Source organism: Rhipicephalus microplus, chromosome 5, assembly GCF_043290135.1.
Source record: "Rhipicephalus microplus isolate Deutch F79 chromosome 5, USDA_Rmic, whole genome shotgun sequence".
Lineage (NCBI taxonomy): Eukaryota > Metazoa > Arthropoda > Arachnida > Ixodida > Ixodidae > Rhipicephalus > Rhipicephalus microplus.
This window is the reverse complement of record NC_134704.1, coordinates 2,272,181-2,285,621: the sequence shown is the minus strand read 5'-3', so window position 1 is coordinate 2,285,621 and position 13,441 is coordinate 2,272,181. Positions and strand designations below refer to the sequence as shown.

The following is a 13,441-nucleotide window of genomic DNA, read 5'->3' as shown; positions in this document are numbered from 1 at the left end:
ATTTCACAAAATATGCGACGATATGCTCAGTCTACTCGCAATAGAACGGGTACTCACCTCACAAAAAGGGAGAGTAGTAGTCGGCTCCAGGTCATCTCGCTTCACTTGTGTAGTCAAGCGTTTCTGTCGGCTAGAGCAAGTCGGGAAGCGGGTTAGTCTCCAGATGGTTTTGCATCGCAGCACGCAGCACCCTGGCATTCACACTCCAAATTTCTTGTTGTTGCGCTTAGCGCGGAGATGGTGTCGTAGCGGAATCTAGGTCTACGGTGGAGTCAAATGCAGCGCAGCTTGCATACTCGCGCCAAAATGCAGCTGGTGCACTGTGGCGGACAAGAACCAACATGGTGCTTGTTGCCATGGAAACCAAGACTGGCAACATTGTCTTTTAGCGGGACGTGGCAAGTGGTGGGTCAAAAGCTGACACCACCCTAAAACACGGAGACGCACGCACACTTGTACATGAAGAATGTCGATACAAAATGGCGGAAGCGAACCAGAAAATTGACTGGTATTATACTAGGAAAACAGCAGGGGGCCAAACCAAAAAGAATTATCGGTTAAGAAGAAGGTGAAGGAAGCTGAGACCGATATGTGGAGAATTCACATGATTAAGAAGTCCGCACCAGAGATCTATCGAACATTTAAGCAGGAAATAGCCAAGGAAAGGATCTATGATAATACTCGGGGTAGTTCTCTACTGTTTGAGGCTAGGACGGGAGTATTGCGAACAGACATATCGGGCCAACTACGAAGGGGTAGACACAGTATGCAGTGCGTGTGGAGAGAAAGAAGAAACTGCCGAACACTTGATAATGTTCTGTAAAGGGCTTCACCCTGTAGTTCAGGTTGATGGTGCAGAGTTTTTCAAATCACTGGGGTTTAGGGACAGTGAAGGCAGAATAGACTTTAAGTGGGTAGAATTAACTAGAAGGTTATCTGATTGGTGGCTAAAGTCAAGGCACGAGTGAAAATTGAACCCTTCGCTGCAAAGTACGAATCCTCAACCACACTATTTAAGGGAAAAAAAAAAGTAAATCTAGTTTTTGATTCATTAAGTATTACGGCTTGGTGGCGCTAGCCACCACCCGATCTAAAGGGTACAGCCATATTCATCCATCCATCTATTCTAGCCCATAGAATTCCCAAAATTAACTAGAGGGCACTCTGGCACTGCAATCGTTTAGCGACCATGGGAATGATGGGTAGTACACACATTTGCCTAGTCTTCGTACTTGCGCCCCGCCGCGGTGGTCTAGTGGCTAAGGTACTCGGCTGCTGGCCCGCAGGGCACGGGTTCGAATCCCGGCTGCGGCGGCTGCATTTCCGATGGAGGCGGAAATGTTGTAGGCCCGTGTGCTCAGATTTGGGTGCACGTTAAAGAACCCCAGGTGGTCAAAATTTCCGGAGCCCTCCACTACGGCGTCTCTCATAATCATATCGTGGTTTTGGGACGTTAAACCCCACAAATTAAGTCTTCGTACTTGCGGGCGGCGAATCGTACTTGCGGCTCTGTTTATTACTGGTTACGGTTTTGTTTTGAAAGAAAGAACGAACCCTTTTGAACTTAGGAACTTGATTCAAAATAGTAAGCTTAAAAAAATAAACTTAAAAAAACAGCTCCAAGCCACTCGAACACACACGGAGCCAGAAGTACGAAATTTAGACAAATGTGTGTACTACCCATCATTCCCATGCTCGCTGAAGCGCCGTCTTACACTGCACTAGAGGGCTTTTGGGTAGTGTGCTCAGTAAAGGTTGTCGGCTGACGCGTTGGCGGCGGCCGACCTCAGGCGGCTATGCGAACCGCGGCAAATTTGCGCAGCAATTACTATTCAACTGATTTTCGTTAAGAATGGCTCTTCCCGGCTGGGGGAAGAAAACTCCGACCAGCTACCGCTAAGCAATTAACTATTAAACCCCGCAAACAAAAGTTAGCTGTTGGGGCGACTACAAGCTGAGATGGCGCAAAAAAAAGCAAGGTCCTCGTAACCAATGCGAACTTTTTATTTCACAGGTAAAGCAATACACTCATGAGCAACGACTGATCTTCCCGTGCAGTTTCTTCTTCCTGCGATCTGCTCGTGACTGATTCAGTCCTGTCACATAAATATGAAGTCTTGTCAGAACATAAAACTTGATTAGTTCAGTTGTGAGGTCATCTTCATGCTGCAAGCAGCCGATACTGTCTCCAAACTGCGATTTGACTAGTGACAACACATCAAGAATGCTATCACTGCACAGCTTCTCTTGACTGAAATGCACAGTGAAGATATCTTCTAACTGCTTCACTGCCTCAAACACTGCCTGTGAGGGGTACACCAATCCTCCCTTGTCACACATTACCGTAAACTGGCATGCTTCGTCTTTGTTGTTGACAGAGCTGTCCAAAAGACTACCTCTGCACTCCTCGCAATTGCTACGGTAAAGGAACTTGCGAGCGACATACCCTGCCATATAATGTACGAGTCGGCTGTCACTCCTTTGTTCAATGCACGCTTTGTGATCAACAGGAACCCTGTGGAGTAGGCGTTCAGCTGAAGCCAAGTCTCCTGACTCGATGAACTTATCAAGCGTGCTAACACTAGTCTCTGGAACACCAACATCACGTGCGCTCAGAAGAGAACTTAAATCCTCACTACCTTGCACTTGCTCGGCATTACCTGCACCAACTACCTTAGCAAGATTGTAAAAAGAAAGACAGTTGACGACAATGAGGAATTGTGTCGGTGTGGGGTGGTTGTTGGAACCGAATGATTGCCTGATAATTCCAAAACAGTTTTCCAAGGGGTCCTGACTCAACCGAGATGTCATAATGTACTTGTATCCATGCACTTCAAGGTAATCCAATAAGTGAAGGGTGCTCGCTATTGTCACCTTCAAACCGTCGGCAGTTGATTTACTTAAAAATCCACTGGCTTCTTTTGCCTTTTCAACGTTCACTGCACCGTGCATGCATTTCTTTTCTGCTTTAACATGAGTTTCCCACTGAGACAAGAAATCCAGAAAGTCCTTCAGCAGTTGCACACCCTTGGAGCCTGGACGAAGAGCTTTTTCAGGGAAGCGTGAAGTCATAGTTGTGATCAGGCTGTTGATGAGTCTGAAAGATAATAAGTACATAGCTGCAATGTTTATTTTTTTCTTTTATGTGAACAGCAAGAACAACAAGAATGATAAAATCAACACATAAGGTCTAATTGTCATCCTTACCTGAAAAATGACAACGTTGCGTCAATCTTGTCCCATGGAGGCTCGAATCTGCCTTTGTAAAACTGGAGGCCAGTGATCACACGGTCACCGAAAAGCTGAAAGGCGTAGTTCACTCTCATCTTTTCAAAATTGTTAGGATTTAGGTGCACAGATGTAAGGCCAGGCATAGCTTTCAGGGTGACGTTGTTGCAATCCATTTCGTACGCTTTCGTTACAGGCTCGATGGAAACCTGAAATAGAAGCACTGTATATCAAGACGCGGATTTACATTCTTCAATTGTACTTAATAAACATGGCTTTAGAGAGCAAAATGTTTCTTCAAGTTGCTTTTTGTCAAAAAGCCCCCCAAAAATCCCATGTGTCACACAATTACTATACAAAATCATGCCACATACCTTGCCATTTGGAGTACTGAGAGGGCCTCTGAGGAGTGTGTTCCTTACACATTTCAGCAGATGGGGAAAATCCGACATGAAGTGAAGGTAACGGGAAGAATCAACGGGGTGCTGAAGCTTGCTGGTGATCTTGCCCGACTTCACGCCAATTCCCAGGATGTCCCACATTTTCTTGTTCCACGCGGCTCCATCGCACGTTACAAAATCAACAAATAGTCCGCTGGCTTCTGCAAGTATTGTTGCTTCAATCAAAATTTTTGCAAGCATCTCTCCTTTGACAGTGGAGCTCGTTGCAAAGGCGCCAATAACCTGATTCCATTTTCCTGTCAACGGAACGAACATGACAATCATGCCGTGGTCACAGGGCACGTTTTGACCATCAGTCGTGAAGGGGCCCATGTCGACAAACCCTTTGATATGTCCAGTAGAAGTTACTGTCAAATGTTCGGAGAGCTTAATTTCATCAACCAAGAGCCCACCACGTCTTCTGAAACTACTGATGTGTGTTGTCTTTTCTTTTAGTTCAGCACCTTCTCATTAAATCCAAATCCGCTTTTGAACAGTCTGAGGTATCGCTTCAAGGTACTTTTACTTGGAAGGGAAATAATGTTGTGTTTGCGAAGGTGCTCATAGAGTTTCGCACTCTTCATTTCATGAGAGTACGCTCTAAAATCCAGTCTTTGGAGTAGACATTTCCCTTGGAGCTCCTTTTCTTCGCAGCTGAAAAACACTGCATGACGCACTGTTGCTGTTTTAGTGGCAAAGTGTCAATCTGAGCATGAAGTATGCCTTCTGGTTTCGAGGCGTTTACCTCCTGCATTCTGCGGAGCTCGTCCTTGAGGTTAGCTGATCAAGACGACAGCCTCTTGATCTTTTGCCTGGCTGAACGGAGCTTCTGAGAAGTGCTTACGACATGCCTCCTGACTGACCTCTTGAGCCTTGACTGCCTCGTCAAAAGGGCCTTTCTGAGATATTTGCAAGAGATGCATGCTTGACCTGAAAAACACAGTAACAAAATGAGACATTGCTGACGTAGTGTACACTCATCTAGACTAACATATTTGATGCTGAAAGCTTAAGCAATTAATCAATAATTCACAGAACCAATTAGCAACAATGAATCGTACCTTCTGATGGCCCTTTTCCTATGCAGCGCTTGCTGAAATAGGTGCCTTCGTGGGTAGTCACTTGCTTCTGCAGTCCTCTTGTCAGGTCACACTTTTGCATGCTTTTTGTTGACAAGGCACCTTTGCAGGCAGCGTACGAGTCAACGTTTCGTAGAACATCCCCGGCTTTTCCAGGTTCAGCGACGTGTCCCTTTTGTACCATTCGACCCCAGAGGTAGGCAGTGTAGGCGACGCCGGGCTGGTTATCCTCACCGTCGTGTGAAAAGATAACTACTCTCTCTGATGCAATTTCATTTCTATCTATTTTCAGCTTGCAGTAGAGAGGAAATGTGCGATCAGCCACACGATGGCAACTCCAATATATGGAGGGCACATTAAGGGCCAGTAGATATTCGGGAGCGGATGATGCCCCGCAAACAGTGGGCACAGGTTCTGACTCCGACACCAGTCGAGCATAGGTTCTGACACCAGTCGAGCAGACACTACTTAAATCCAAATTGCCGGCTTCTTCATGGGCGCAAATTCTGGATCTCTTCGTGGCGACTGGGGAAGGGGCGTCATTGTTCAACCTTTTTCTAGGCGGTCGCGGCTGCGTTGCTTTTTTTTGACAAATACGCCGGAGCGTTTGCAATACTGTGGGTACCGCGTCAGGGGCGAGCTCCGGTTTCCCACACGGGATCCGCAATTCTTCTCCATTCACAACGTGCACATATTATGTGATAATACACGACGGCTCAAAATGAAGCTCACACACGGCACATGTTTCGTCCAGGCCCTTGTCTTGCCCGTGCAAGTTGCGCTCCCACAGTTTTCGCTTCTCTTCGTCTTTTGGCACAGAAAACGGGGACGGCTGCCGACCTTTCGTCCACTTGTACCCTGTCTGGCACCCCTGGGCAAAGCAGTGTCGTTGCCGTTCCCGCTTCGCCATTTCTGCTCAAACTTCAAAAAACCAAATGACACCCATGCACACCGAGAGCTGTTTACGCGCAGAGGAAGCCGCTGCCTCCGTTCCGCGGCTAGCCGCTACTGCCAGCCCACGTGACTGCAGCGCCGCCGCCTGCATCCGAGACTTTCTACATTCGCCGCTTCGTTGCTATGCATGGCGCGCGCGGCTCCTGAACACACTACCCAAAGCCCCCTTCTAGTGCACTGTAGCCGTGTGTTGCAACTCCCTTAGACACTAGCGCCAGTTATGCCCCTGACACACGGGCACCCTGAAGTCCTTTAGACAAGGGGACATCTTTCGGAAAGGCGTTTGGGCGCAGTGACCCACGACAAAGGAGTAACTCCTTTCCGGCAAAGATCCTTTTCGCAAAAGCAGATTCCGCATCTACTTTTCTGGCAGGAAGGGAGTGCTCTCGCATACAGTGCGCATAATTTATTAATAGAAGAAAACGTGTCGCAACATTGTGGTGCCCTGTCAATATTTTTTTGCGCTGAGAAAATGTTTTCATTTTCAGCAGCAGTGCGATTTGTTGAAAAGTGAAGGCCTATACTCAGTCCATACTCTCATACCCCTGTGACACGGCCACCACTAAACTCCGTTGAACACCGTCAACGTAAATCTCCCCTAGGTGGTTCAACGGAGAAGGAGTTGTGGCAGTGTCACACGGCAATGAAAAGGTTGTAACAGTTGGCGCGAGGGGGCTCAGCTGGCGCTGTTTGATGTTCAAAAAAGTATTCTAACTTCATCTCTATTGATTTTTTTTTTGAATCCTCGTTCTCTGGTTTTTACAAAAAACACTATTAAGGTAAGAGGGTAACAAACCATAAAAATACTTTCAAATAAAATCGAATTCGCTAAATGTAGCGATGCTGCTAGTGACGCTGGCCACATTGTGCTTTTAGTTTTGTTGCATGTGTTCATGTTTGTGTAGGAAAGTATTTGTGCTTCCTTGCCTTGTGAGCGCACATTTTGTGTTCTTCAGCCATGAGTGACACAGCGACGACCACAACCACACGCGTGGACGAAATATTTTTCAATGGCGCCGGCCGGCCCGACTCGCGAGGCACCACGTGCGAGGCACGGAGTGTAGAGCATCGGTGTTGAGAGTAGTGAACTCTGGCGGGCGTAAATATATGTAAACAAACACGCGTTGTGAATGAGTACTACAACGAAAGAACGTTTAAGATTGCCAATATGTATTATTCTTTCACTGCGGCCACTTAGTGCTCGAAATTTTTCTCTGGCCTCTAGACTGCTGGAGACGAGAGTACCTCATTTCGCTGCGAAGGGAGATTGTTGAACGTCCTTTGCGAAACGCTCCGTTTACCTTCGTTTGGGTAAGGGTTTGGGTCATGATCACGTCACTAGCGCGATCATGTTACGGTTGGCAGCGGCAGTTGCTGTGTCGGCGACGTAGTATCTTGTAACAATGGAGTCGGCTCAGTCGGTGAAGAAAAAACCGCGCGTCCAGTGGACTGAAAAGGAGACCTGGGCGCTGATAAAGCTATGGGAGGACCATTTGGACGCCTTGCGAGGGCAAAAGCACAACGGTGGAGTGTACCAGGCGATTGCCGAGAGCCTCACCGACGCCGGTATTCCCCGTACACGGGCGCAAGTTCATCTTCGATGGAGCCGAGGGCGACAAGAGTCAGGCCCACCTCAACTGTTGCTTTATCTCTGTCTCTGCGCTGAGACATCGCTGGACCACGATGAAACGCCGCACGCCGTCACTGACCCAGCTAAACGCAGCCATGTAAAAAGCACAAAAAAAAACAAAAATAGCAAAACACCGATTGTTCATAGTTGCCAGACGAACTTAAATTGCTGCTAAAAACACAAAAAAGCGAAAGAAAATTACAGGTATGCGCATTATAAGCCACCAGACAATAAAAAAAAACGGTTTTTGTGCTTCGGCGTCGCTGAATGTGATGTATATGCGCAGATTCTTTTTAATATTTCTAAGCTTGCTGCTTCCACAAACAGCGCCATTTTTTCTACAGCGTTCTTCTGAGGCACCGCCTAAAGCAGTAGTCCGGTGCCGTGTGTCATCAGCGCCACTCCTTTCTGCAAATGGTCCCCTTAGGTGACAAAAGGGGTTTCCTTCAAAGTACTTTACTTTTGCCCGTGTGTCACGGGTATTACCTCTAGTTAGTATTGTGGGAAACTCTATATTCTAGCCATTGTAGTACCAGCCAACGCCTCCTCTAGAAAGATGCCTGCCGCATGAGAAGAAAAACAGCTGGCACACTCTTTCCCTCTTTCATTTTAAAATGCTTTTGGTCGCCAGCGTCACTTGTGGCGGACGGTGCAACAACGCAACATTTTGCATAGCCTCCGAAACAGTGGTGCACAATTGCAGGTCTCGAACAACTCTCGGCTGACGCGCCCCTATGGGCCGCAGATGAAAAACTCTTAGCTGGTCAGCCTGGTACCCACCGCCGCCGTGGTGATAGTGTCGGTCGCGAGCGCCATTGTGCAGAGCTTGTTTAAAACTGAAGGCAGGCCAACTCCGCTGGGAGCGCGAGCTATTCCTCAGGCATCTTTCTAGAGAAGGCGTTGTACCAGCCAACGTTTCTGGACTAGTTAAGTTGCAAAACTCCCCGCGTCAGACTACTCGTCATACGGCGCCAGGACAGCTTCCGGTTTGGTGGCACTGGCGGCGCAACAAGCTTCCGCTAGCAGACGAAAACGCGTAGTCGTCGTGGCAAGACGCCGTGGCGGCCGTCCTGAAAGAGCTTTGCCAAAAATATATTATCGGTATTTGTTGTGCTGCCACAGAAACTTAATACTGCGTAATATTTAGCGATGTAAGGCAAATACAGTATAATTATGGTTTTCTGAACTGCCCAAAATAAACAATTCTTGATATATGTAGCATAACATACGAGTCTGTCGGTTAGTTGCTAGTTGGTGTACGTTCGCAATAAATTTTTAGACGCGAAAGACCCAATTTCAATATCTGGCATCCTCTTTTGTGGCTTTTGTGTTTTTAGGGCTTGAAAATAAATTACAACTATGTGGCGCAATCTCGTGGCTTTTGTCTGGCTATGTATTCAGCTTTTTTATTTCATGTCAGTCACATTCTTTAGCAACTTAGACTGTCGAAAAGCTACGCGTGCGGCCATTTTCTCGAGCATGTCTTCCCTCTGCTTCTTCTGGAGTTCCTCTAATGAAACCTTTTAACACAGCTGCAGCCAGAGCTTCGAGCAGAGACCGCACTTTGGGGTATCAATGAGCACTACGTAGTCATTACTCACGTTGCCAGGCGTCTTGGCTAAGCGATGGTGACGGCTGCTAATTGTGACTGTCATGTCTTCTGCGTTGACAACGCAGTTCTCCACAAATAGCGCTCTTTTTTTTTTTTTGAGCCCTAGAAATACCACAAGACGTCTTGTCTCGCCATTCTCAACAACTTTCCGCCAGCATGCAAACAAACGTTTTCTATGTCTTGAAGCGAAATGACGCCACTAGTTGACGGCATGTCGGGACTTAATTCACTGTCTTCGAGCTCAGTGCTCGAAGATAGTCTATATTCTTTCTCACCGATAATATTCTGGAAAACACCCAACTCCTATCGGGCAGCTTTCGCTTCTTTGTCGCGGGCCCCGCTACAAAGGTAAGCGGGCAAATTCGGGAATATTTGTGGAACGCATCCTTCGATGAGGTCCCACTTTCCTCTTGCGATTTGTACCTTCTTACCATATGACGTGAGTGAAAGTCTTCAGGATGTCCTTCTCATGAAAGTGCATATCACACATACGTGAGGTGCTGGGCAGTTTCTTATCCGCACGAGGAATAGCGTGGTCTCATACCTTTCGCTGCTCAGGTACACGTGGACACAAAAGAAATGTCGTGGTCTCTCATTTCCTATAGCTACTCTACAGCCGAGAACGCAACATCTGTGCATGATGAAAACACGCAACACATACAAAGCAGAAGAGGGCGCGCTGAAGCACAAAACTGTTCACGCAGAAAGAAGCCTCCACAGATATCGACGCACTGCAACATGCACAAGCGATGGAAGTTACGGGAATGACACGAGCGAGCTAGGTGTTCTGTGAGCAAACATGCAGTAAGTGAATCCGGATGCGACAGCAGCGCCACATTTATCACGGGCAGCGACGGCGCCGCGCAACATCGCTCAGTTTTGCAACTTACCTAGTCTAGAAACGTTGGTACCAGCTAAGCACTTTTCATCTGCGGCCCATAGGGACGCGTCAGTCGAGAGTTGTTCAAGACCTGCAACTGTACATCACTACTTCGGAGGCCATGCAAAGTGTTGCGTTGTTGCACCGTCCGCCACAAGTGACGCTAGCGACCGAGAACATATTCGTTCGACCGAGGAGCAAATATTCGTCACAGGATGAGACATGTGTTGGATGTGGCATAAATAAAGAAACAATCGACCACATAGTCATGGAATGCCAAAAGATTCAGCCGGATAGAAATGGGGGGAAAATCACACTTCCTGAGGCGCTGGGCTTCGCGGTTGATGGAAGCATTAACTGGTCAGCAGTAGGTATTACTAAGCAGCGGCTGGAGTATTGGTGGAGGAAAAGCAGAGAAGTCGATAAAATAACATCCCAGCCAAGAGTAGCGGCTGGGCAAAATTAAAAAGACATCCGAGTTGAGGGACAAAATTTAAACTCGAACTATTAAGGTAGGCTAAATGGCGCATGCCGTCACCCCGATTCAAAGAGGAGGCCTTTAATCATCATCATCATCATCATCATTTTAAAATGAAGGAAAGAAAGAGTGTGGCGGCTGTTTTTCTTCTCATGCGGCAGGCATCTAAATAGAGGAGGCGTTGACTCTACCCGAGGGTCGCCCGACGCTTCCAGGACAATTCTCCGGCGACACGCATGCCCTGTGGCATGGCATGTCTTGCGAGTGCGTGTGTTGTTTATTGAGGTGGTGTTCTCTACGAGCTTTGTGCGGACTGGATGAACGCCGAAACAATGTCCAGATTGTTGAAAATGTCGTGCGAATGCAACGGTGCCCACCGCAAACCGGCGAGTATCTTGTCGTTCCTGTCCCATGTGAAGCCGGGCCATCTGATTGCTGGAGTATGTGGTGGACTAGCTTCCACCTTGGCGGTACATCCGTTTGACTTGTTGAAGATAAGGCTCGCTGTGAATGATGGTGCGGTTTCAAGCAGACCCCATTATCGTGGGTTTCTCAACGCGGTCGCTACGATTTTCAGCCAAGAAGGCATCGTTGGATTTTACCGAGGTGTAACACCCAACTGCATCGGCGCTGGCGCCTCGTGGGGTTTTTATTTCTTCTTCTACAACGCCATCAAGTCGCAGTTGTCATTGAGTGCTCGCACCGAACATCTCGGGCCGGGGCGACACATGCAGGCCGCCGCAGAGGCTGGCATTCTGACGCTGCTGATGACGAATCCGATCTGGGTTGTGAAGACGAGGATGTGCCTTCAGTACAACACGTCGCAACTGTCAGATGAACTTCGATACAAGAGCACGTTGGACGCCCTCAGAAAAATATACCGCTACGATGGAGTGAGGGGCCTCTATCGAGGTTTCATACCAGGCGTCTTTGGAGTGTCGCACGGTGCGCTGCAGTTCATGGCTTACGAGGAAATGAAGAAGTTATACCACCACCACTTCGGTGCCGGCAGTCAGCTAGGCACGTTTGAGTATCTCGCCTTTGCCGCCCTCTCGAAACTTTTCGCGACCACGTTGACGTACCCTTATCAGGTAGTGAGGGCGAGACTGCAGGATCAGCACAAGAAGTACTCCAGCATCGCCGACTGCATATCAAGGACTTGGCGATTTGAAGGCTACGCGGGTTTTTACAAGGGCCTAGTTCCGAACTTACTCCGCGTCACTCCGGCTACTGCTATCACATTTGTGGTGTACGAGAACATCTCCAAGTGGCTTGTCAACACTTAAGTTACCATGCAAAAAAGTGCAAAAGTGCCAGACAGTTGTTTTACCATCACAGAGTAATATATATGCTGTTCACATTTGCATTGTTTCTAGGATGCCAGTAATAAGGTAAAATGCCTTAGCCAAAGAAAGAACATGTGGTACAGTGTGCACTTTTCTGTTGTCGTTAAAGCTAGTCGTACAACGAAGTACGAGAGTGCATTGTTGTCGTGTACCACTGTACTTACGCATATTGACAGCACGTTTTTTTCCATTGTTTTCAATAAATATTCTAAACGTGAAGAGTGACTTCAGAAACTTTTTTTTTGCCATACTTTGAGAGTGGAGTGTTGGTAGAAGTTGTCAAGCAGTAAGGAGTCTTGATAGATTCCGTAATGCTTTTGTTAGGGGCCAGTTGGATGAACAGGGCAACGCCAGCAAACCCAGACAAAGATCGCAATATCGGTGATTACTTCCTCCTTTATTGCAGAACTCCCAACAGAGGCTACATGAGTAGAAAACACAGAAACCTCGAGCAATTAAATTTATTATGATTTTATAAAAAGAAAAGTGTCTTCAAGCAAACACTTGAAAACTATTCTGATCTAAATGACGGGTAGTACACTAAACCAAAACGACAGAACACAGTGGGAAAAGTTAGCAAGCAACATAATGGAGGAACGTGCCACTACTCGGTTCCTTAGAAACAACCGCGCTGCCTCCCATCCAGTGCACGAGACAAAATACATTAGTTGCAATTTTGAACTTCAGACGACTGCACAAGATGGAGAGCTCTCGCGCATGGGTCACCAATGAGTCACACCCCAGAGAGAACAAAGAATTTTATACAGTGCGTCGTCAATAGCCTTGAAAGTCAAACAAGTATTCTGGGCATGTGTATCCGCATGCAACAAAAACCGTACCTTTGCGTTTGTGTCACGAAGTTATTGCTGCTGCAAGTAGATGAATGCATGCAATTTCGCAGCTGAATATAGGGAGCACAGGTTGTGACACATTGGTGACCCATTATCTCATGAGTATTACCGAGTCATGACCCATGACTCAGTAAAAGCATGGTGCAGTGCGCGGAAAATGCAGCTTAACAGGTCAAAGTGTTGTGTTGATAGGTTTACCAAGAAAAATCAGCCTTTTATCACAAATTACTTCATGGAAAGCATACCATTATCCATGGTAAATGAATACAAGTATCTTGGTGTTGTCTTCAACAGCACACTATCGTGGAATGATCATGTTCGCATGATATCAGTTAAAGCCAGTCGCGTGCTGAACTTCCTACGCCGCAATTTCAGAACCGCCCCCTCTGTTCTTAAACAAGTTCTTTACGTGTCAAATGTACGCCCGATTTTAGAATATGCTTGCACTGCCTGGGACCCGGTCACAAAGTTAAATATTGATGCATTGGAGTGCATTCAGAAACGTGCCGCCCGGTTTGTGATGGGTGATTACGACTTCACCAGAAGGTCTAGCGAAATTGTTAGTTCACTTGGTTGGCCATTACTCTCCTCAAGGTGTAAATATATCAGGCTATGTCTTTTCTACAACCTAATAAACGACAAAACTGGGATCGATAAAAACAATTACATCAGACCACCAACATACATATCATCACGACGGGACCATCCTTTGAAAGTGTGTGAATATATGTGCCGAACGTCAACGTATGCAAATACTTTTTTTCCTAAAACTATTCACGAATGGAACAGTCTTCCAAAAAACATTGTGACCGCCCCTTCCACAGCTATTTCCTTCCCTTTTAAAGGAGCATATGGTCACACAGAGATATTATATGCTGCGATTTAGGTATTATTGATTTGTTTTTATCACTGTAGGTATAAGTATAAATAAATTTTAAAAAAT

General features: G+C 46.9%; 1 protein-coding gene across 1 annotated transcript; it reads left to right on the top strand.

Moving 5' to 3' along the window:
- Positions 1-10,435: 10,435 nt before the first annotated feature.
- On the top strand, positions 10,436-11,866 carry LOC119175119 (solute carrier family 25 member 32). Its single transcript, XM_037426358.2, has one exon. The coding sequence runs from the start codon at positions 10,619-10,621 to the stop codon at positions 11,585-11,587; it is 969 nt and encodes a 322-aa protein (XP_037282255.1). The 5' UTR covers positions 10,436-10,618; the 3' UTR covers positions 11,588-11,866.
- Positions 11,867-13,441: the final 1,575 nt, after the last annotated feature.